The 24,633-nt window shown below is 44.5% G+C and overlaps 1 protein-coding gene across 7 annotated transcripts in view; it reads left to right on the forward strand.

Annotated features, from left to right (window-relative positions):
* The window catches only part of ELMO1 (engulfment and cell motility 1), a 559,155-nt gene that overhangs the window by 250,076 nt on the left and 284,446 nt on the right, over positions 1-24,633 (forward strand). For all 7 annotated transcript variants that reach the window (XM_058296771.1, XM_058296773.2, XM_058296772.2 and 4 more), the window contains one exon: positions 13,211-13,315. In XM_058296771.1, coding sequence (XP_058152754.1) covers positions 13,211-13,315 — 105 coding nt within the window. The remainder of the gene's footprint in view (positions 1-13,210; positions 13,316-24,633) is intronic.

Here is a 24,633-nt window from a genome sequence, read left to right on the forward strand (position 1 = left end):
AGTGGACTTGGCCCAGTGGTTAGGGTGTCCACATGGGAGTCTGTGGTTCAAACCCTGGGCCTCCTTGACCCGTGTGGAGCTGGCCCATGTGCAGTGCTGATGCACGCAAGGAGTGCCGTGCCATGCAGGAGTATCCCCCGCGTAGGGGAGCCCCATGCACAAGGAGTGTGCCCCATAAGGAGAGCCGCCCAGCGCAAAAGAAAGTGCAGCCTGCCCAGGAATGGTGCTGCACACACGGAGAGCTGACACAGCAAGATGACACAACAAAAAGAGACACAGATTCCCATACTGCTGACAACAACAGAAGCGGACAAAGAAGAACATGCAGCAAATAGACACAGAGAACAGACAAATGGGGGGGAGGAGGGGAGAGAAATTTAAAAAAAAGAGGACAATATGTATCAAAAAAATAAAATAAAATAAAACTTTACAGATATAAGTGGTGTCAACCTCACCTTTCTTTCTCCTATCGTGATGCCAGCCTGTAGCCTTTCCCTTCAGGTTTCTATACTTAAAAAACAAACAAACAAAAATCAAACACAAAAAAAAACTGTTGTGGAGCTTTTCAGTGACATTTTCTTGAGAAATTTATTTTATAGTAACATTATCATTTTAAAGTCCTGATATTTTTAAAGTTTATTTTGAAAGTTATTTTTCTGTCTGCTGTAATTAATCAAACTACATAGTTGTTACAGGAGGTTGAGGTTGGTAAAATCATGACCAAAAAGTATGTTAGACTTTAAGAAGTTAGCTCCAGTTTCCCCTGCCTGCCACAACTCCGTTCTCTGTTCTCACCTTCTAAGCAGCCTGGCGGATCTTTGTATGCTTGCCTCCCACTTACGTGTGCATGCTGGCATATGGAACTCAGACGTATGCTTACAGCATTTGTGTTTGTTTGGGTTTGGTTTTGCCCCAATACAGCCATTTTATATACATTAAACAAGAACTTGCTTTTTTTACTTCTCAACTCATCGTGGCCATAATCGCATGTAAGTAGACTGAGATTTGACTCTTTGTAATAAATTTATGTAAAAGTTCATATCGTAAATTCCATTAGTTTCTTTCTTTTTTCCTTGTTTTTTTTTAAAGCCCTCTCTCGCACCATCAGATGAAGCTGCCCCTTTTCTTTCCACCCTGTGTTCTTTCATGTAACCTTTGTTAACTACCTGGGGTGTGTTGGTGTGGTGTGCGGACAAATATGTATATTATAAAAATATAGTATATACGTATATTTTGGCCATTTGTATACAAAAATGGGATCAGATCCATTGTGTCACTTCCTACATACTGTATAATAAGTGGGTATTACTGTTATGATTCGAAAACACCAAAAAAAATGTTTTTAAAGGGGGAGAGGGGGAAGGAGAGGCTTTCCTCAGGTGCACTAACAAAACTGGCAGAGCCAGTTCTCCTCACCCAGGCCTCCTCACCCAGTTCTCCTCACCCAGGTCTCCTCACCCAGGCCTCCTCACCCAGTTCTCCTCACCCAGGCCTCCTCACCCAGTTCTCCTCACCAGGCTCCTCACCCAGGCCTCCTCACCCAGTTCTCCTCACCCAGGCCTCCTCACCCAGGTCTCCTCACCCAGGCCTCCTCACCCAGTTCTCCTCACCCAGTTCTCACCCAGGCCTCCTCACCCAGTTCTCCTCACCCAGTTCTCCTCACCCAGGCCTCCTCACCCAGTTCTCCTCACCCAGTTCTCACCCAGGCCTCCTCACCCAGTTCTCCTCACCCAGTTCTTCTCACCCAGGTCTCCTCACCCAGGCCTCCTCACCCAGGCCTCCTCACCCAGGCCTCCTCACCCAGTTCTCCTCACCCAGTTCTTCTCACCCAGGCCTCCTCACCCAGTTCTTCTCACCCAGGCCTCCTCACCCAGGCCTCCTCACCCAGGCCTCCTCACCCAGGTCTCCTCACCCAGGCCTCCTCACCCAGTTCTCCTCACCCAGTTCTTCTCACCCAGGCCTCCTCACCCAGTTCTCCTCACCCAGGCCTCCTCACCCAGGCCTCCTCACCCAGGCCTCCTCACCCAGGTCTCCTCACCCAGGCCTCCTCACCCAGTTCTCCTCACCCAGGCCTCCTCACCCAGTTCTCCTCACCCAGGCCTCCTCACCCAGGCCTCCTCACCCAGTTCTCCTCACCCAGTTCTTCTCACCCAGGCCTCCTCACCCAGTTCTCCTCACCCAGTTCTTCTCACCCAGGCCTCCTCACCCAGTTCTCCTCACCCAGGCCTCCTCACCCAGGCCTCCTCACCCAGGCCTCCTCACCCAGGTCTCCTCACCCAGGCCTCCTCACCCAGTTCTCCTCACCCAGGCCTCCTCACCCAGTTCTCCTCACCCAGGCCTCCTCACCCAGGCCTCCTCACCCAGTTCTCCTCACCCAGGCCTCCTCACCCAGGCCTCCTCACCCAGTTCTCCTCACCCAGGTCTCCTCACCCAGGCCTCCTCACCGAGTTCTTCTCACCCAGGTCTCCTCACCCAGGCCTCCTCACCCAGGCCTCCTCACCCAGGTCTCCTCACCCGGTTCTCCTCACTCGGTTCTCCTCACCCAGTTCTCCTCACCCAGGTCTCCTCACCCAGGTCTCCTCACCCAGGTCTCCTCACCCAGGCCTCCACCCAGGCCTCCTCCCCCAGTTCTCCTCACGAGGGCTTTCTCCCCGCTCCACCCCTGTCCACCAGTAACAACCTGTGAGTGAGGGCCGATGGTAGCATTTGCAAGCCCTGTGGACTTTTCTGACTCTGCCCCAGGCTTTGGGGAGGAATCCTACCTTTTCGACCAAATTTCGGTTGCAGCTTGGTGAGGGGCATGAGGCCCCAGGATAGACGGTTAGTGGGCCCTTCACGTCACCATCCCAGAGGCCGTCCCCCAGGACTAAGTTCTTAACACACGAGGGGTTCACGAGGGCGGCCCAGAGCTTTTGTTTTTGTTTTTAAATAGAATCGTTTTTGACTCTGATTAATCTATTTGCTGGCAAAGGTGAGGGACACCTTTGCATTTACATGTTATTTGCTGTTTCTTGTCCTCTTTCAAGGGTTTTTGCTTCTCTGGTTGGTGACGGTTTCAAACAGATCTTAATTCTTAGGGCTCAGAGAGGGACAGTCACTCTGTCTGCAGATGGACAGACTTGTACGGGCCAAACAAAAATAAGGCAGAAGTTGCCTGCATTTATTCTGGTCCTCACAAGAAGAAACTGCAAGAAGGTGAACAATTCCTCTTTGATATTTGCTGGTTTTATGCATTTTAACATGTTCATTAAAAATTAATTTCAATACTGATTTTCAAACCAAAACTACGGTGCTCCCTTTGGTCCTTTTATCCTTACCTCCAGCTGATCCCCCGTGGAATGGCTTTGGTTACTTCTCAAGAAGGCTCTTTCGTTTCAGGAACTTTGGGGATTATAGGGCATGAACGCATCTACTTAGCTCAGCTGCTGTTAGAAGGAGCCGTGTGAAATGGTCAGGTATTGGCAGTTTCAGTGGTTCAGTCCAGCATGGTTGCTGAACACTGATCATTGGCAAGTGAGAGCGCTTCGGAGCTGAAAGGGTCCATCAAAATCATCTCGTCCAAGGGCCTACATTTTGTGGCAGTCACCCTGGGTTTCTGGCTCTGGATTGCCCTGTGGGTGGTGCAGTGACTTTCCTGGGCTGTGTCACCTGCCAGATGGCGAAGTGCAGAGTGAGCTGCCTGTCTCCAAGAGGTGCTTGCTTAAAGGGTCAGGTGAAAGGATGGGGGTGCCCTCGAGCCCAGAGGGTTGTACCCTGAGCAAGGGGTAGGGGGTGAGGGACTGAGCAAATCCTGGAGCTGCCCAAGCCCCAAAGGCCTCAGGACCTGAGGTCCCAGATTTGGGGATTTGGATCAGACAGGTCCGCTCATTGGCCTCTTCCATCTGAATGGACCCTTCTCACCCACACTGTCTGAAAGCCTGCAGGATCTGATGTAGCCCGCCCTGCCTGCAGTGGTCCTTTTGGGCAGGTAGAGGTGAGTCTGTCTGCCTAGAGGGCCTCTGGGACAGCGAGTCAGCTGGATGTGGCCATGCAGGGGTGCTTCAGCTAACGCCTGAGCAGGCTCCAGGTGGAGAATCCAAACGGTTTCTCGTGTTGTCCTTTAAGATGAATCTATTACCTGGTTAGAGGAGGTGGGCACACCCCTATTCAAATAGAAGTGAAATCACGGCATCGTCATTAGAGAAACGTAGAAAAATAGGGATTAGTAGGAAAAGAAATCGCTCACCTTCCCACCACTAGAAATTACTGTTGTTAGTATTTTGGTAAATTTCTTTCCAGTTTTTAATTGTGTTTTTAAAAAGATATGAGTGTGATAATTCTTTGTCTTGATAATGCTAATACATATGTAGTTCATATAATCAGAATATCTAGAGAATACCCTATGTAATAAATAATTTGACAGGAAATGTAGACTATTGTAGAAATTCCATACAAATTGCAATTAACATACATTTCTTTACCCCTATCCTTCTTACTTATAATAACCCAAGTACTCTAGGAACATAATTTTAAAAGTCCACATAATATTCCTTTGTGGAAATTTTTCCATTTTACCCAGTTTTCCCTTTAATATGGTAAAGAATATGGACTTCGGACTGCTAAGTTCAAATTCCATCTTATACTTCAACTTTCTCTGCTCAGTTTCTTTATGTTTAAAAAGGGGATAAGAAATAAACTTTTTCTGTTGTGGAAAATCACAGCCTCCAAATTTAAAAACCAGGCTTTGGGGCAGTGGAAGTGGCTCAAGTGGTTGAGCACCCACTCGCACAGGGGAGGTCCCAGGTTTGGTTCCCAGTACCTCCTAAAAAAGTAGAAACAAACAACAAGCAAAACAAATGAAAAAACCAGCTCAGGGGAGCTGATGTGGCTCAGCGGTTGAGCGTTGGCTTCCCACATACGAGGTCCTGGGTTCAATCTCCGGGCCCTGGTACCTCAAAGAAAAGAAAGACAAAAAAGCAAAAGCCAGGCTTTGCTATTTATTAGAGCTGAATTGACGGAAAGAAGGTGAATGCTTACCAGCCAAAATCCAGATCCCTAATACGCCAAATTCAGGTGGTCTTTTATATCTGAATGTAGCAAAGGCCCCCTCTGAGGCTTGCCTTTAGGAGGCAAGGGAGAGGGGGCTCCAAAACCGTGAGGTGGGACATTGAGTGGCCCACGGCTGGGGGGGAAAGGTGGACCTTGTTGTCACTAGCTATGGTGACTCCTGAAAACATACCTTTCAACATCACATTGAAGGGCTCAGTGTCCACAAATACATGAGATCTATAAAATCAGAGTAATATTTATCCAGGAGAATAAAGCATTGAACATCTGAAAAAGGAGTCCCGGCATTGTGCAGGGAATAAAACATTAAAGCTTTCTTTATTCATGGGTGTTTTTAGCTTTTGGCTAAAGAGGGGCTATTTTCTTATCTACTCATGGGGTTATGAGAACTAAATGTGTTTCTATATGGGAAATGCGGGTTGGCAAACTTTTCTGTGAAGGTAGTAGGTATATAGTTTAGACTTTGCCGGCTATCTGGTCTCCGGCACAGCTTCTCAACTCTGCAGTTGATTGGGAAAGCAGTCACAGTCAGTGAGAAAATAGAGGAGTGTGGCTGTGTTTACATAAAACTTTGTTTATGCAATTTGAATTTCATGCATTTTTAACATCGCAAATTATATTTCTCCATTAGATTTTCTTTAAACTACTCAAATGGTAAAAATCATTTTTAGCTTACAAATCATGTAAAAACAGGTAGTGGGCCGGATATGTCTGATGGATGGGGCTCTAGTTTACTAACCCCTGGCTTAGAACAGTTCCTGGCACCCAAGAGGTGCTCTGTCAGTGCTAGTTGCTGCTACCACCATTCAGTTGTTATCAGTCTCTAAGTTGTTATGCTACAGTAAACACAGCCCTGAAGAACATCTTTGTATAGAAAGCTCCACCCCCCCCCACCGCCCCGCATTTATTTTGGAATAACTAACTGTATTGCAACCCTTTGCAAGAGCCAGATGGTGCTGGGTGCTGGAGGAAGTAGCCTCTGCATCCTGGACATCCAGCTTAGCAGCTGTAGCTTGACCAGCTCCTAGCTCCACCACAGCAAAGAGCTTCTGCCTCCCTTGCGGTGCTGGTCCCTCAAGTGTGGCAACCAGGAATGCTGTGCTGGGCTCAGAGGGACCTGGCTCTGCCATCCGTTAGCCAGGCCTGCCCTGGGGTGATGGTAGCGCTCAGGCCACATCCTGTGCTCTTCTTGGGGCCGGGTTAAAATGGGAGTGGAGAAACCCATTGTACATGACTGATCCTAGTTCACATCCTGTTTAAAGGTGACAAGAGGTGGGAGGGAAAGGTATTTCTAAAGGGAGTGAGTGGGACAAAAATTAAGGGAAGAAACAATAAGATGCTGTTGCTAGTATAAGCCACAGTGCTTGTTTTGTTCAGAATCCTGCACCTGCTCAGCTTGGTAGAAAAATGGCAGGTACCTTTATAGACCGTGGCAGTGCTAGTTCATTATTCATAAAGATGTGTGTGTGTGTCCATAACCAGCTTCATTTTAAAAGAACTTTATTCCCAAGGCATTTTTAATTGAGCTTTTGAGGTAATTCTTTGTGTTGACTATTGACTCAACATACCACGTAAACTATGTTTGAGTTTACCCTTTTACTCTTCAAGTCTCAACCCTACATCTTTTCTTTTTTTTTAAAGATTTATTTTTTATATATTTCTCTTCTCTTCCCCCTTCAGCCCCCCCCCCCCCCCCCCGCTGCCCGTTGTCTGCTGTCTGTATCCATTTGCTGCATGTTCTTCTTTGTCTGCTTCTGTTGTTGTCAGCTGCACAGGAATATGTGTTTCTTTTTGTTGCGTCACTTGTGTGTCAGCTCTCCATGTGTGTGGCGCCATTCTTAGGCAGGCTGCCTTTGTTTTGCGCTGGGCGGCTCTCCTTACGGGGCGCACTCCTTGCACGTGGGGCTCCCCTACGCGGGGGACACCCCTGTGAGGCAGGGCACTCCTTGCGCGCATCAGCACTGCACATGGGCCAGGTCCACACGGGTCAAGGAGGCCCGGGATTTGAACCACGGGCCTCCCATGTGATAGACAGATGCCCTATTCACTGGGCCAAGTCTGCTTCCCCCCTACATCTTCAAGATAATGAAATGAGAGCAAACTCAGATTTTCACAAGTTGTGTGTCCTCTGGTGGATGGCCTTTTCTGACTTTTGAAGAATAATTTTACAAAGCACATTATTTTTTAAACAAGGAAGCTTGCCATCAGTCCAGAAATTTTGATGTGGGGATCTTCCATTGTGTGCCTAATGACATTACTTATGAGTGTGTGTGCGTTCTTCAAAGATGCATTTTTAAGACGTTTAATGCCACATGAATGAAATAGAAGCTTCCAGAAGGCAGGTACTATTTTTGCTTTAAATTCACCATCAGATGAAATTTATCATTTCTCTTTCCCACAGTGCTTTGCACAATATCAGACATCCACAAGTATTTGTTGAAAGAATGGACCAGGAGTTCAAAGGCATCTAGAAGTCATCTGCTCCCATCCACTTTCCTTTTGTCCTCTCTACAATGTGTCTGAGAAATTTGCTTCCAGCCTTGCTTCGAGATTTCTAAGCACAGGAATACCTTAATCTTGTTTTTAGAAGCTGCACAGGATAATATTAACACCCCTGCAGATAGCTGAAGACAGAAGAGGTTATCTCCACATCCCCATTCCATCTCTACCACCACACCACACACACCTTGATTTTACCCTGGGCTAAATGCCTAAATTTGTCTTCCAACTTTTCTGACAGGGCTTTCTGTTCTGAAATTTCTACTTCCTTGCCACCTTTCTGTACATGATTTCCTAGTGTCAGAGTCCCACTTGAATGTGGTCCCAGAACTGTGTGCTATGTCCAGATGTGGACTAACCTGGGTCCTATCCAATGCAGCCTCCTCTACTCTGTTTGTTGTACTCCTGTTGATGAAACCCAAAATATCAGTGCTTTCTGGCTTCCGTAGGACATTGATTTATATTGGGCTTAATTTCAACTCTAACCCCTAGTTGTTAATAATACGAACAGTTATGGACTCTCTTTGATTATAGAACATCCCCAGGGAGAAGGTCCCCTTAAGTGACAGTGGGTAATTGCAGATGGTCCCAGAGCTGAACTCTACTAGAGGTAAAAGTCTGGTTGTGGAATTGCCAAGCCAAAAAAAGCAGAGCTGAAATTGGAGGCCAGGAGGTAGCAGGTGAGTGGAAAGAATTAGGGGGACTCACAGAGCATGTGTGGAGGAGAGGCAAAGAGAAGAAAATCACCATCCAGGGAGGTATAATGGGGAAATGAAATCATTTAGAATCTATTGACCTGAACCCCAAACATTTTCTCGGGTGTTTCTTTCATGTAGATCCTTTTAATGATTAATTTTAGTCATTAAATCATTAATTTTAATGGTGAGAAGCAGGGCGCTCATGAATTATTTGGAAGCCAGATTTCCCTCATTCTGTAGATGCGTACTTGAATTTTTATATCTTTTTACAAGAATTTACATTTCTCTGACTAAATTCTTCCTTGGTAATGGGTCCCATCCTCCTACTCCCCAAAGACCTTAAGAACCTAAATGGGAATAAAAACAACTACAGAGCTGAGAATTGAGTAGTGACTATTCTACATACGGGCTGTGATCTTGCAGAAGTTACAGATTCTCTGACCCTTGTCTGTGAGAGAATAACTTTTACCTCCTTAATAATAGTTGCTTCATTGGAGGTGAAAAATTATTCTCTCATCTTACAGACGAGGGAGACTAAATGAATGCGCTTGGGGTGCCTGCTGTGATGGGCCCCAGTATTAGCTCCAGTACCTGGCCACAGTTCTTTATCTGCTCCTCAGTGTGTTCCCCATCTCTCTCAGTCTTAAGTCAGGTTTGATAGAATGTCCTCTCTGTCTTCATGCAGACTATTGATTATTGAACTTAACCAAGAGGGGCTAAGGCCAGAGGCTACTTCTAGGAATTCCCTCCTGAAGATTGATCTATTTTGGGGTCACAATGTCAGATGCTTTCAAGGACCCATTAGATGAGTGTGCGATGCAGCCAGCTGAGAGACAATAGAGCAAAGGGCTTTTGTCACCTCTAAGAATGCAGGTGCTGCCTAAGGTAGTTATGTTCAATTGGAATAAAAGTCACTGTCTATCCAAACACCTGGTATGGGGAAGCAAGGGTTCCTAGTCCATCAGCCGGTCGGTGTAGGTCTCTAACACACTCTTGCATTTGGTGACCGTGGTTTAGGACAGTGGATCTCAAAGTGCTATGGATTAAATTATGTCCCTCACAAAAGATGTGTTGAAGTCCTAGTCCCTAGTTCCTCAGAATATGAATTTATTTGGAAATAGGGTCTTTGCGCTTGCAAGTCAAAATGATGGCATCCTGGAATTCGGTGGGCCCTCAATCCCGTATGACTGGTGTCACAAGAAGGGAAGAGGAGACATGGGAGAATGTCAGGTGATGGACGGGGCAAAGATGGAAGCCCAAGTATTGCCTCCAGACCACCAGACGTAAGAAAGAGGCAGGGAAGTACTCTCCTCTACGGACTTCCGACTTCTAGCCTCGAGAACTGAGGCAATCGACTTCTGTTGTTTGAAGCCATCCAGTTTGTGGTACTTTGGTGTGGCTGCCCTAGCAATCCAAGACACAGAGGATGGTCCATGGACATGAGCATCGCCTGGGGACTTGTATGAATATAAATTCCTGGGCCCCACCTTAGACTTACAGAATCAGAAACTCTGGGTTTGGGACCCAGCAATCTGTGTCTTAACAGGCCTCCAAGGGAGTCTGATGCATGTTCAGGCTTGAGGACACTGATTTAGAAAAGTGGTGCTCCACCTGGGCTGCTCATTGGAAGCACATTCAAATCAGGCTGCTTGGTTTCCAACAACAGAGTCTGTCATTTACTTGACTTGGGGTACAGCCCGGCCATGAGGATTTTTAAAAGCTCTCTCAAGGATGCTGAGTTGCATCCCAGATTGAGAAGCACTGTTCTAGGAGCACGTCGAAACTCTCCTGGATGAGGAGGCGAGGGGTAGGTGGCATGTGTGGATTGTGGCATGTGTGGATTGGCAGAGCTCCCCAGGTGGACCGTGGCAAGCATCAAACCCCTTCTCCCTTGTAAGAGCATGATTTTAAACCACTCACATCAAGAAATACCCTTGAATCGGGCTTTGTAGACTAAATGAACATTCACTCTATGTGATTTGTTTTAAAGGTTGTTTTTAATGCTATATTTGTTCAGCAAATGTAGGCACTCATATAGCACAAATATTAACTCCTAAATCCTCAAAGGCTTTCCCCCATCTGCCATCTGGCAGGTATTATTGTAATCATCTCTTTATTATCCATGCTAATGAAGGACTGGCATGGTAATTGAAAAACACCTATCATTTAAAAATCATTCAGGCTAGGGACAGCAACTGCTTCCTCAACCCAGGAACCATTCAGGAGCAGAAAATATTGGCTGATTAGGGCTCCTTACCTTCCCTCTGGAGGTGCTAATAAATATTATTTTAGTCAGAAATTTGAGCAATAGGAGATGTGAGAGGCTTCTAAGTTATAATTCCTTTTCCTGAACAAAGGAGTCTGTTTTGTTGATGGGATGCCTAAGCCCAAAGCAGGTGAGTGGCAAGTCATATTTAATATGTGTTTGTGCTTTGGAGCCAGTGGTTTCAAAGCTTAGTGCAATGAAACTGCGTGGGCATCTAGGGATGGGTGGATCCAGATTCTGGATCTTAATCCGATATTAACCGCATTATTTGAGGTGACTCATTCCATCCACGCTTCTCAAAGTGTGGTCGCCAGCCAACAGCATCTGCATCCCTGGGGAACTTCCTAGAGATGCCAATTCTGAGGCCTACCCCAGAGCTATGGCATGAGAAACTCTGTGGGAGGGCCCAGCAGTTGGTGATTTAATAAGCTCTCCAGGTGCTTCGGTACCCGTGCAAGTTTTAGCTCCGCTGTCCTCCACCTGGGGCTCAGTTTTCTTGCCTGTAAAGTACAGGGACCAACCTGGATTATATTTAAGGTCCATGTTAGCCCCCAAATTGCCTCAGTGTACCGAGATTAGGATTAAAGAGCTTCCTTAGAGCTTTAACCTTTCCTTGGATGTGCTATTGAAACACCTATCACGTGGGAAGCAGACGTGGCTCAACTGGTAGAGCGTCCATCTACCATATGGAGGTCCAGGATTCGATCCCCAGGGCCTCCTTGACCCATGTGGAGCTGGCCCATGCACAGTGCTGCTGTGCGCAAGGAGTGCTGTGCCACGCAGGGGTGCCCCCGCGTAAGGGTACCCCACACACAAGGAGTGCGCCCCGCAAGGAGAGCTGCCTCACGTGAAAAAAGTGCCGCCCTCCCAGGAGTGGCGCCGCACACACACAGAGCTGACGCAGCAAGGTGACGCAACAAAAAGAGGCACAGATTCTCAGGGCCGCCTGATAATGCAAGTGGACACAGAAGAACACACAGTGAATGGACACAGAGAGCAGACAATGGGGAAGGGAAGGAGAGAGAAATAAAAAAAAATAAATATTTAAAAAGAAAAACAACCTATCATGTGGGTAACAGAAGAGAAATTGATGTCCCAGGAACTAAATAGCCAAACTAGATTTGAGTCCACACTGGGCAATAGCATCTGCAGCTACTTGGTACCCCTGTCCCAAAGCACAAAATGCTGGTGCTTTAGAAAGGGGAGCTGCCCCTCTCTCTGTCTCGGGGCTGAGAGCTGTCTGATGTGATTCACTGAGCAGCATTTCTTTAGGAACTAACAAATGGCATTTCAGAAGGATGCACGGAGGTACACAGGCTTTGCAGTAAAACAAGGGAAATTCTCAAGCCGTTTTTCAAAGCTCTTGCAGCTTTCATTTCAAGACAGGTGGAAAAAAATAAGACGGAACAAGAAAATAAAATAAATCAGTATCCAGAGCATGTCATAAATAAGAAAGAAGTGTGTGTGGGGGGGTGGGCTGTTGGCCTTGTGCGGTTCTCAGAGGCTTTTTGTCACAGTGCAGAAGATTTTTAAATCTTCAGCATTTAATTCTTATGCCTTTTTTGTTATCAAAGTCTGTGGTTGAAAATTATTTCGCTGGCTATTACAACCAAAAAGAAAAAGAAATAATTTCAAGGAGAGAAAGGCTGGGAAAATGATACCTGGACTTGAAAAGAAAAATACTGAAGAGCTTAGATCACCCACAACTACAAAATATATATTTTTTCCATATAAAATGCTGTGATGCTTCTAATTTAGGGCAAGTCATTGAAAACCAAGGGCAATTTTCTAACTGGCGTTTGTTTAGGAAAAGCCTATTTGTTGGAGACAATTAGGGCCTAGTTTATTGAACATGAGAGATTTTGGTCTATTATAACATCTGGGGAAGTGGAGACATAATGGCTTTTATTAAAAGGTTGACTCACAAGCCCACTTTGCCTAAAGGAATAATGTTGACCGAGGAGCACCTCAAAACCTGAGGACCTGCTTCGGACGTCTTTGTGATATTCCCAACAATGCCAGGTTGATCAATATCCAGACGGTATACAATCCTGGTTAAAACCATGGGCTCTGGGTTCAGATTCTGACTTTGCCACATCGTGGCTCTGAAACTTTGGGCAAGTTACTAATTGCGTATTACCTCAGTCTCCTTTTCTTGAAAGGATAGTAATAATAGTATCTGCCTCATGAGGTTTTTGTGAGAATTAACAGTATGCACATGTAATGTGCTTTGTACAATGCCTGGCACATGGTAGGAATTATTTTATTGTTAAATACAAGCTCAAGGACTATTTGCTAATTAGCTATATGGTGCTTTATAGGATCCCTGTAAATTAAATGGTAGACGTGTGGCTTCATCTCAGATGTTTCTCCCCAGATGCTGTCGGTTCCCCTTTAGCACAGCCCCTAGAAATATAGTTTTTATGTCATTTCCTTTCCCCATAGAGCCACATGTCAACAGATGACCCTGTTTATATATATATATATATATAGTACATATTTATTTTCAGCTGAGTTTTCTAATCCCAGTTATAAAAGGCTGGCCTTGCCGAACCCATCGAGCTGTTCAGCAACTGTTTACACGGAGGTAGAAAATGCCATCCTTTTTTGATTTTTTGGCGCTCACCTGGTGGTACATCAGCCTCAGCTGACTGGTAAAATCTGCTGAAGAATTAACCTTATTCTTCTGTTTTCATCACAGAACCATGTCAACCCCGCAATGGACTTTACGCAGACGCCTCCTGGCATGTTGGCCCTGGACAATATGCTGTACTTTGCTAAGCACCATCAGGATGCATACATCCGGGTAAGCACTCGGCTCCTTTCTGATATTAGAAGTTCAGTGTTGCATTTTAATCCCAAACACACAAATACGAAGGAGTTATCTTCAGACGAGGGGCCCCAAATGTGGGCTTTTGTTGCTCAGTAAAATAAAACTGTTAATGAAATAAAATCAGTCAGGGTGACTGAAATAACAATTTTAGCTAGCTTTTCACTTCTTTCCACTTGATAACATTTTAAACATGTAACAGACAATGGACATTTTATACAGTCCAATATCAAATTATGGTAAAATTTATTATGAAACGAGGAGCAGAATTGTACTTCTATCTACCAAAAACCCGTACGATCTCTAACGTAGGTGAGACTCTGTGGACTTATCTCAGTGTTACCAAGAGGGCCAGGAGGCTCCCTGGCACTACCTCTGGTCAACCTAGTGCTGGAGCTACAGTAAGAGAAATTAAAAGAGGAACAAGTAGGGTGGGGAGTGGAAGGCTCCGAGGGCGTGCTGCTCGGGGATGCTCAGTCGGAGCTGCTGAACTTGAGCTGGCACCTCTTCTCTTTCCTCAGGGAGGTGAAGGAAGGGCTAGGTAGATCCAGGATTGGGAGCGGGGAGGGCTGTGAATAAATGGGACAAGGTAATTTCAGAGGAATTGTTGCATGGTTAGAATCATGATGAGGGAGCAGATGTGGCTCAAGCCTTTGAGCATCTACCTCCCACATGGGAGGTCCCAGGTTTCGCTCCAGGGTGCCTCCTGAAGAAAGAAACAAACAAACAAAAAACAAGCAAAACAACAGTAAAAGCAACTCAGGGAAGCTGATGTGGCTCAGTGGTTGAGCACTGGCTGCTCACATAACGAGGTCCTGGGTTTAATTCACAGTTCCCGGTCCCTCAAAAAAAAAAAAATAGATGATGAGATAGATGCTTAGAAAATATTTATTGAGCAAATTCCTAAAGCGGGAAGAGGAAAACCAAAATTACAATGAGAATTTCCATTGCTCTGATGTTCTCTGCCGGCTGCCACCAAGTGGCACTGGCTTCCTGGAGACCTGGGTTCGAGATCTGATGCTGCCAATGTTTGGTGATGTGAATGTGGGCAATTCCTTTTGTCTGGGCTAATGCATCTCTTGTAAAGCAGAACAGCCTGGATGCTTCTCAGCTGGGGAGTATCCCCCCAGGGGACTTTTGGAAATGTCCGGGTGTGCTTCTGTGGTTGCCACCTTGCTTAGGGGGGTGCTACTGGCCAAAACCTGTTAGCACGTGGGACAGTTCTGGGCAATGAAGATTGTCCCACTGACAGTGACCCCCTTGAGATACAGTCATGCCAGATCTCTGAGTTCCCTGGAGGCACTGTATTTTAAGTTTTGGTGCTTTCCTGTACATGTAACTTGGGAAGCTTTGAGCCACACCGAAGCATTATTTGTAATTTGATTACATAAAAGATCTATTTATGTGGCAGTTTTGGCATAGTCCTTGGTCTGAAATTGGCCTTTCATAAGAAAATTGTGTTTTTCCATAAAAGTTTGATTTGGCTTATATGTGTGTATATTTTATTGCATAGCATATCTTCTAGGAATGTAATCTGCTTTCACAGTAAGCCAATTAATATTTTTGAGATACCATGTTATAAACCTTGGAGAGTTCAGCATAGAAAGTAGAAGCCAAGGAGAAATTGAATTTAGCACCAAGTGATTAACATTTGTGGATGTTTCTAAAATTAGAGCTTATTGATGCGGAATGTATTGTTAATTGCATAAGAAACATATGTCTCATGAAAGTAATTTAATGTTTTTAAGCCCATTTTCCTCAATGAGTTCTCTAAACTGTTAAAAGTGAAATTACTACTATGGCAACCTGACAGAACTTTATATCTGATAGAGACTTGAAAGAAAAATCTGTTTGCAGAGAAGAATATGGCCCTTTGTTCACATCCATTTTTCTTAATTGGTTAGACAGTCCCATAATTTAGATGTCCATGTTCTTTCCTCAAAAGCATCCCTTCCCTGATGTTTTCTGCATCCCATCTGACTTTGGGGAATTAACCGCTGGATGGAAAGCTAAAGCTGTGTGCAGGACCAGATGGGATTAGTGAATAATGTGTAAGGTCTCAGACTTTCTGCGAGCAAGCTTTGAGGTGACTATGAAAATACTTGTCTACTGTGAAGCCAGGCTGATGTGATCCCAGGCAGCCATCTGATGTATGAGCCGAATCGTCTCTTCTTTATGTTCTGATACATAAAGATGAGTTCATTTTTGTATGCTCATGTTTTGAGAAAATTTGAGCTTTTATGACCAGGTTAGTCTCCTGTCTGAATGCGGTTGTTCATTTGTTGTTTATATCTATCATTCGATAAATCCTTATTCTATACCGGAATATAGACTCACCATTCTCTTTCTTTGCCAGCCAGATTTAGGGTTGAGATTTTTTGAAAAGGATTGCAGCACACACACATCCACGTTCCCTCTTTGCCCCTGGCAAATTCTCTCTGCCCCTAGCTACCAGGTTCCCTCAACTACTTTGTAGCCATATTTTCCATATTTTTCTGGCTTGTGTTCTAACCCACCTGCCACTCACTTTTCTAACTCACCTGCCACTCCCTTTTCAATCCCCGAAGCTGCTCTCCTACCAGATCCAGAGAACTGTCCCTGTTCTTCATCTCATTTAACCTCCCATCGGCACCATTTACTTGTGCTTGCTTCTTGGCCTGCACCCGGTGCTGTCTGCCTTGGTTCTTTCCTCCTTGACAGTTCCTCTCAGTCCCTGGCGGGTGGGGAGCGCGTGAGGGGTGGTTCTCCTGCCACCTCCCCCCCCCCCCGCCGCTTGCCCATCAAGTGCTGATGAGCTCCAGGAACTCCGGGGACTCTTCTCCTCTGGGCCGCTGAGCCAGCACCTGGCTACTAGCACCTCTCAGGTGCTCCAGGGAGCTAGGCGATGGGTTTCCACAGCAAACAAGTCAGTCAGACCAAACATGGGTCCCGACATTGAGGAATTTCCTCTCTAGAGACGAAAAGGAGGAATGGGGGTGGAAGAGGCAAATACTTGGACACTGTTCAAGTCCCTGGGAACGTGTTTTGATTGGGGAGTGGGAAAGCCACCGACACAGATGCAGGCTCAGCTGCCAGAAGCTTGCTGGAGGAAGTGCATCCAGGCTGAGACCTCTTGGCCAGTCCAGGTTAGCTAGGCGCGGGGAAGAGAAAGGGCACATGCCTAGAGGGAATCGTGTGAGCAAAGGCCCAAAGGGGTGTGCTTTGATCTGGAATCCAGAAATAGTCTAGTATGGCTAAAGCATGGAGTGACAAAAGAAAGAATCATCATGACTTGTTGGGCAGCTATGGGCCAGTTCAGTAGGGACCTATTAAGCCATATTAAGGTGTACGTTTGGATTTTATCCTAAAGGCAGTGAAGAACGCCTGAAGTGGTTTAAGCAAAGATGATGAGTTAATTTTAGAAAGATTGCTCCCAAGCAAGAAAATGGATGTGAAGGCACAATAGGCAAAAAATAAAATCTGGGAAATTTTAGCGGTCATTCACAAGAGAAGCAATGGTAGCCAGAAGTAGGGTAGCGGCAGAGGTGATGGAGAGAAGCCACCTGAATGAAGAGTTGTTTGGGAGCTAAAATAAACTAGACCCTGTGTGAGAAAGGGGGAGATTTCTGGCTTGAACGACTTGGTGGATGAAGCTCTGTTAATGAACTAGGAAGGGCAGGCCCTGGAGGGGTTATCATTCAGAGACATCTGGACCCTTATATACATGTGGGGCATCCATCCAGGTGGAGATGTCCAGTAGGCAGTGAGTTAGGGGCAGCAGTGCTTAATCCCATGTGGACACAATTTCTCTATATTCTACCTCCTGAAAATCCCATGGATCGCTTCCAGTCTGTTCATCTGGATTGCTACAATAGTATCTTTCTTTTTTTTTTAAGATTTATTTATGTATTTATTCCCTGCCCTCCCCCCCCTCCCAATGTCTGCTCTCTGTGTCTATTTGCTGCATGTTCTTCTGTGTCTGCTTGTCTTCTCTTCTCATCTTCTCTTTGGGAGGCACCAGAAACCGATCCCGGGACCTTCTGACATAGGATCGCCCAAGCCGCCCCAGCTCCCTGGTTTGTTGTGCCTTTCACTGTCTCTTCCCTGTGTCTCTTTTTTGTTGCGTCATCTGGTTGCACCAGCTCTCTGTGCTGTGCGGGCCAGCTCGCTTTCACCAACAGGCCCCAGGAACTAAACCCAGGACCCTCCATATGGTAGATGGGAACCCAATCACTTGAGCCACATCCGCTTCTCTGCGATATTATCTTAATGACCTCCCTGCTGAAGTCTGGAGCCTTTGAACCTTCTAGGGTGAGCTTTCTAAAATATAGTGCAGAATGCTTCAGGGACCATCCCAGTTCTGCCAGCCCACCCTACAGCTTGAATTCCTTTTCTACCCATCTCTTTTCTCCATCCTCCATCCATACCAATCCATAGCAGCCCACAATGAGCCAGGCCAGTCCCTACTGCTGAGACTCCGCTCACACTATTCCTTCTGCTTGAACGCCCTTCCCAAACCCTCTGCTGCCTGGACACCGCTCATGGCAAAGGTCATCTCTCTGAAGACGACTTCCTGACGCCCTACCTGGGCAACTTGCTTGACTCCTTTCACACCCTGTACACATTTATCATTTAATTTCTGTAACATTTTGTGCCTGTCTTCCCTTATTGATTGTAAAATCCTTGTGAGCAGGCACCAAGGCTCATTTCTCTTCTTAGTCCCTGGTACAATACCTAGCACAAACTGCATTTTAATAAGGTCTTGTTAATTAAATGAATAAACAGTTCTTTAGTTTTATTCAGTTGGCCTTTTGATTGTGATCCATTCTTTTTTTAAAAAATTTTAATCATCTGAGAAACATGGCCTTAGTTCCTTTAAAAGTTATAAAGGTATGTTTTTGCGACATGAAATTATTGATGGGCAGTCTGGTTTCTCATGTAATATTTGAATAAACTTTTTAAACTGCATACTAATGAAAGCAGTGGAAGTAATTGAATTACCCCACACTTGGATGGGTACAGAGCACGAGGAGAATTGCAAATCTGAGCATCCCACTGTGCATGTAGTAAAATCTGATTTCCGACTTCTAAGCCTTATTTACTCTGGGCATAATTGCTTCTACTTTTTCTGGAGATGCTCTGCTCCCCAGCTCTCTCCAGCAAGGCTCTCCCTAAGAGGAGACAGGTGGAGGGCGGGTGCTTGGCTCACGCCCCCCATCCTCCTGTCACCAACTTGGAGGCAGAATAATAGTATGCAACTGAGAGTGTTTGGGTTTTGTTTTTCTTTTTCCTCCCTGAAATGGCAATTTTCACAGCCTTGGAAGAAAGAGGCTCAGTGACTCCATTTGAAATAAAACCTTGGATTTCCATCGTAAAAACTCTCGGTACTTTTAATTATTCAGTGGGAATTACCGAGAAACCCAACAGACTTGGTTTTCCTTTGGTTCAAGACCTGTGCTGGCCTTTGTGAGAGCCACGATTCGGTCATAACATAGAGAGAGATGCCCATGAAAACTAACTTTCCCGTAATTCACGAGGTCAGGTGTTTGTTGGAAATGGAGATTTAAAAAACCTAAGAATCTTAAGAAAAATGTGATAACAAAAGAAAGGTGGTTTCCAGGAGTCAGTAATTGTTCATGGTCCTATTCAGCTTCCCCTGTTTGATCAGAGAAACTGAATACCTGTAGTGGGTTAGCTAACACGCAGGACTCACTGTATAGATTAGCTCAGTCGTCAGGAAACCTGACGGGGTAAGTGTTGTTAGCACCACATTATAAATTTGGGAATTGGGACTTCGGTGCAGTAAGTTCCACTGGGTCAAACAGCCAGGAGTGAGGCAACTAGAATTTTAACTTGGGTCTTCAGACACCAAAATTCAGTCTCTTTCCAGTTCTGCAGGCTCCCGTCTCTGGGCTTGGAGTGTGATTGACAGACCAGTGTTGTCCTTCCTGACATGGAAAAGAAGACAGAGTAAGGGGAGACTGCTCAGAGGGCATGGGAGGGCCAGAGGACCGCGGACAGGTGGTCATCTTCAGTTAGACTCTTCCTAAATCAGGAAGCTTTCCCTAAAAGTGAGAGAGGCTGCACCTTTCCTCTCCATTTTATTACCCAACTTTATGTGCAATATCACATCATCTTTATTAGATTATAAATCCTTTGAAGGCCAAGGTTGTCTCTTTCCTATGTATCACGGAATTACCAAGTATTTGACTGATAGTCAGATGATGCCATTTAAAGGAATAAATGAGCCCGGTGAAGGTATCACACTGCAAGGCCTCCCAAATTTCAGGTGCAGTCTTCGGATTCAGAACTGGTGGCATGAGAAGTGATGTGCAGAAGTATTTCAGAAGGGTGGGGTGGGGACGTTTAGAACTTGTCAGTCTTCCATTCCCCTCTTACTTATTGCAACTTTATCTAAAAAATCAGATAAACTATTTTATTGTGTAAAAATAAAAATCAAATGTATACAAATGAGGTGTTCCTATTACTTGCATCTTTTTCAAAGGTGTTCCTATTACTTGCATCTTTTTCAAAGGAAAAAAAAAGTATTGGTTAGAAATTCTCCTGGAAAATGAAAACCACCCATCCTCTTAGATGCTCGACAGCATCTAACTAAAGGGAGAAAATGGCCTTTCAACATTCATAATCATTCATTCATTGGTTCATTCAGGAAATATCATCAAGCGCACACTGTAAGCCAAGCTGGTGCCAGTGTGGTACACATGGTGGTAAATAAGACAGGCAGTGTCTAGTTCTTAGATGCAAAAAAATAGAAAAGCAAACAATGACGACAGTAGTTCTTGGAGGGGTATGGTGGGGATGGAATAGGAAGATTCCTTGTTTCCTTCTGGATTTTTGTATGTGACCTATATGGAATATTTCTATCAAGCCTATAAAGAATTTGTTTGATAATTCTCTGATGTTTTCCATAATATATTAAACAGGAAAATATTGCACCATTTTAAAAAAAAGATTTATTTATTTATTTCTCCCCCCTCCCTCCATTGTCTGCTCTTTGTGTCTATTCTCTGTGTGTTCTTCTGTGTCTGCTTGTATCCTCATTGGGCGGCTCTGGGAACTGATCCTGGGACTTTCTGGAATGGGAAAGAGGTGATCATTCTCTTGTGCCACCTCAGCTCCCTGGTCTGCTGCATCTCTATTGTCTCTCCTCTGTGTTTCTTTTTGTTGTGTCATCTTGTTCCATCAGCTCTCCATGTGGGCCAGCACTCTTGCTCGGGGCAGCACTGCTTGCATGGGCCAGCTTGCCACACAGGCCAGCTTACCTTCACCAGGAGGCCCTGGGTATCAAACCCTGGACCTCCTATATGGTAGATGGGAGCCCAATTGCTTGAGCCACATCCATTTCCCTGCACTATTTGTATAAGTTATTATATAATTTATCAGAATCACCTAGGGTTTGCTTTCTTCCCCACTGACCAAATTTTAAACAATTATAGTACTTCATAGAGAAATATTCTGGTGCTTTGTCAATATAGAATAAACTGATTCTTCTCCTTTGGGATGTTTTCCTTTGTGTGGTGCTATGTCATAAATAAAACATCGTCTTAATGAGGCTGTTATGGAACTAACTACAGAATTTATGAAATATTGAGGCTTCCAGGAAACAAAATGAAAAGTAAAGGCCAAAAACTACTTACTCTTTACATACCCTACAAATTCTCGCCTCAATGTCTCTCATAATTTATGAAGACCATTTCATCCAGTTGGAATATTTTTGCATACTTGTGACTAAGATAGAATAGAATGAATTTCCTGAAAGAGGAAGAAATGGAAATACCTTTAAAACTAAGATTAATTACAATGGTTCCTTGCAATCTTGAGCTGGGCACGTGTATGTTTCTATTATTATACCCTATCAGAACAGAAATGTTTATAATTTATCAAGTAAATGAGACTATGGGAAAAGATGGATATTTGTACCTAAGAATTGTTTTCATAAGCTTCCTTCATCATAGCTACCTATATTATTTTAAGATTAAAAACATTTTATTGCTTAAAGAGTAACAGAGGGTTGTTGGACATGGGCAATTTAAAATTAAATATAACCTCATGTCACAGCCGTTTGCAGTTAAAGATGAACATGTTATTACTTTTTTTTTTTAAGATTTATTTTATTTGTTTATTTCTCTCCACCCCCTTATTGTTCGCACTTGTTGTGTGCTGTATCTTTAGGAGGCACTGGAAACTGAACCCAGGACCTCCAATGTGGGAGTGAGGCGCCTAATCACTTAAGCCACCTCTGTTCCTGCTTTGCTGTGTCTCTCATTATGTTTTTCTTCTTGTGTCTCTTGTTGCATCATCTTGTTGCATCAGCTTGCTGCGCCTGCCTGTCATGTCAGCATGCTTTCTTGCTCATTTTCTTTAGGAGGCACCAGGAATTTCTGTTCCCTGCTTTGTTGTGCCTATCATTATGTTTTTTCTTCTTGTTATTTTGTTGTGTCATCTTGTTGTGTCAGTTAGTCACACCTGCCCATCATGCCAGCTTGCTGTCTTCTTTAGGAGGCATTGGGAACCAAACCAGGGACCTCCCATGTGGTAGGTGGAAGCTCAGTTGCCTGAGTCACATCTGCTTCCCTTATTACTTTTTTTTAATGGATGAAAATTTGAAAGTTCATTTATAGAATTCAAGAACTTTAAGTGGGCTCTTCCTTCTCATGCTGCCCACATAAGTGTTAACAGTACTTAAAAATAGTTGGGAAAAGTCCTGGTGGGACTTGGGAGGCTGGTTATTGAGGAAGTACTGAAAAGAAAATGCTCCTTTGTGGATGTAGTCTGAGAAATGCTACCATCTTTTGAGCTCCTGCTGTATCTCAAGTATTGTCAGATATTGTTTGTAATCTCTCCTTTAGTGCTCCCAGAGAAGGGAAAATAGGTAACATTTGTACCCTCTACTTTCAGTCTGTAGCTCTTCCCTGTCTATCCAGACCCAACTCAAGTTCAAAGCCATTTAGGGGAAACCCTTTCAATTTCTGACTCCTGTGTCAGAGGTCGTGAACATAGTTATAATAACCTCCACTTACTTGGAGCTTGCTACTGAGAGAAGAACTATGCTAAACACTAAATTTTCACAACACCCCTATGAGATAATCACTATTATTATCTCCATTTTAGAGAAGGAAACCTTGCACAGAGAGGGTAGGTGACTTGCCCAAGGTCACACAGCTAAGTAAGCACCAGAGCTGAATATGGTGCTTCTACCACATTGCCCATATTCTGTGCCTTTTAAGAGTATTGATTCATATAGGGATGGCAGGCACCATTAAAACGAGTCTTACAGATGTGTCTTGTTTACCGACATACTATTTTTGAAAGAAAGAGAATGTGAGTTATTTTCTGGGCAGAGCCTGGACTCCCTCTCCAAGTAACCCCAAGCCCCCCACTCCTTATTGCATTGGTCTGACTGCTCCTTGATTCTAGTTTCCTGCCTGATACTTGAAGGTACTTGAGTTAGTGGCAACTGACAGTGATGGTCTGCAGTGACGTTTGTACAGTTCTGAGTACATTGCCAGCACATAGTAGCTGCTCACACAAATGTAATTGCTTTTTCTTTTTCCCAGTCCAGAAAGTAATATTCATTAATGTACAGTCTCCTGGGGTTTCATATTGATTTGCTCTGTGTTCGTTTTCTTGCGCCTCTGAGTGTCAACTTCAGAGGGCTAGTGCCTTATCTTGTGCTGGGTGTTTATTCCCTTGCTGAGAATGAAGGACTCGAATTTCATTCTCCTAAGATTGGGGGAAAGGGAATAGATAGAGGAGTATGGAGAATAGAGAGAAGGAACAGGCATGTTTCTCCGTGTCTCCTCTTGCGACTTTTGGAGGAGAGAAAGGTCGTCAGAGCTTATTAAAAATAGACTGGGGAAATTTTAGGCTGTATATATGTTGTTAGAATAAAAATTTAAAAAAAATATGCCTGTACAGCACAAACAGTGAACCCTAATGCAAACTATGGACTAAAGTTAACAGTACCATTATAAAAATGTTCTTGTATCTGGTATAGCAAATGTACCACCCAAATGCAAGATGTTAATAATAGGGTGGTATATGGGAACTCTGCACTGAGGGCAGGATTTTTCTGTAAACCTCCAACTTCTGTAATAAAGAAGAAATAGACTGGCCCGGTGCTCTGGGGGCTCCACGCATGGGCTGTCCTCAGCAGAATAGGTCAGACCACACGATCAACCCCTTGCCGTCCACCCAGCGTGCGTTTCAGGGACACGAGCTTCACAGAGCCGGTTGCACTAAGACGGGGTGCTGGAGAAGGCGATGCTGCGTCTTTAAAATAAATTAAAGAACTTTTAACATTTCAAGGGGGAAATTGGCAGTTTCCCAAGCGACATAATTACAGGACAGTGTGTAATGTGTAATTAAACTTAACTATGAAGCAAATGATTGGAATAAAGCTTGGTGGCACATCATTTTTTTCTGTTCCCATAGTGCTGACAGATCCTCCCCTCCCCTTGTCCCTGAAACAGCTTTAGCAGCAATTGCTCCTAATTTTTTTTTTTTTTTAATGAAATTATATGTTGCCAGTTAAACACATCGTTTCATGTAAAGGAACCTTTTTTACTTGAGTGGCATTTTCCCTCTAGGTGATCCGGGGCCCCAGTTCAACTTAAAATAACAAAGACCCCCAGGCACAGCCTTTCTGGGACTTTAAAAAAGGATTCTGTGCCCATAATTCATTTAGACCCTTTATTTCTAGCTTTTATTTTTATTCTTTCTTTGACCAAGGTCCACAGCTTGGAGGCTTGTTTTTTATGTACAGTTTTTCATGTTTAAAAATAGTGGCATTAATTTTGTTGATCGTGAATAACCAAGCTGTTATTGCTAAACAATTGGGACCACTTGAGAGTGTGAATATATGTGATTAGGTTTACTAATTGGGCAGGAAGGCAGAATTGCTGACTTCCAAAGCCAAGGATTTGAATGGAATGCTTCAGGCCTCCGGATGAGATCGTTGTCTAAACATGGACTCAATTTTATCTCCAAGACCCATGATCTGAGGGGGGTATGGGAGGTTACACCTGAATTAATGGACTAGGTCCGCACTAACCCGCCGTGTTGTTTTGGTACTGGATGTAGTATCTGAAATCTGAAGCCGCTCTAAAACAGTCAGCTCTTTCATTCTATCTTGGTACTAGCCCACGGTAGGTATTAGGTTCAGAATTTTTTTCTTATCTAAGCCTGAAGGTCCCCCCTCCCACCATTTTTTCTCTTCCTTCCTTCTTTCCTTCCTTCCTTCCTTCCTTCCTTCATTCCTTCCTTCCTTCCTCCCTCCCTCCCTCCCTCCTTTC

Source organism: Dasypus novemcinctus, chromosome 5 (assembly GCF_030445035.2).
Source record: "Dasypus novemcinctus isolate mDasNov1 chromosome 5, mDasNov1.1.hap2, whole genome shotgun sequence".
NCBI lineage: Eukaryota > Metazoa > Chordata > Mammalia > Cingulata > Dasypodidae > Dasypus > Dasypus novemcinctus.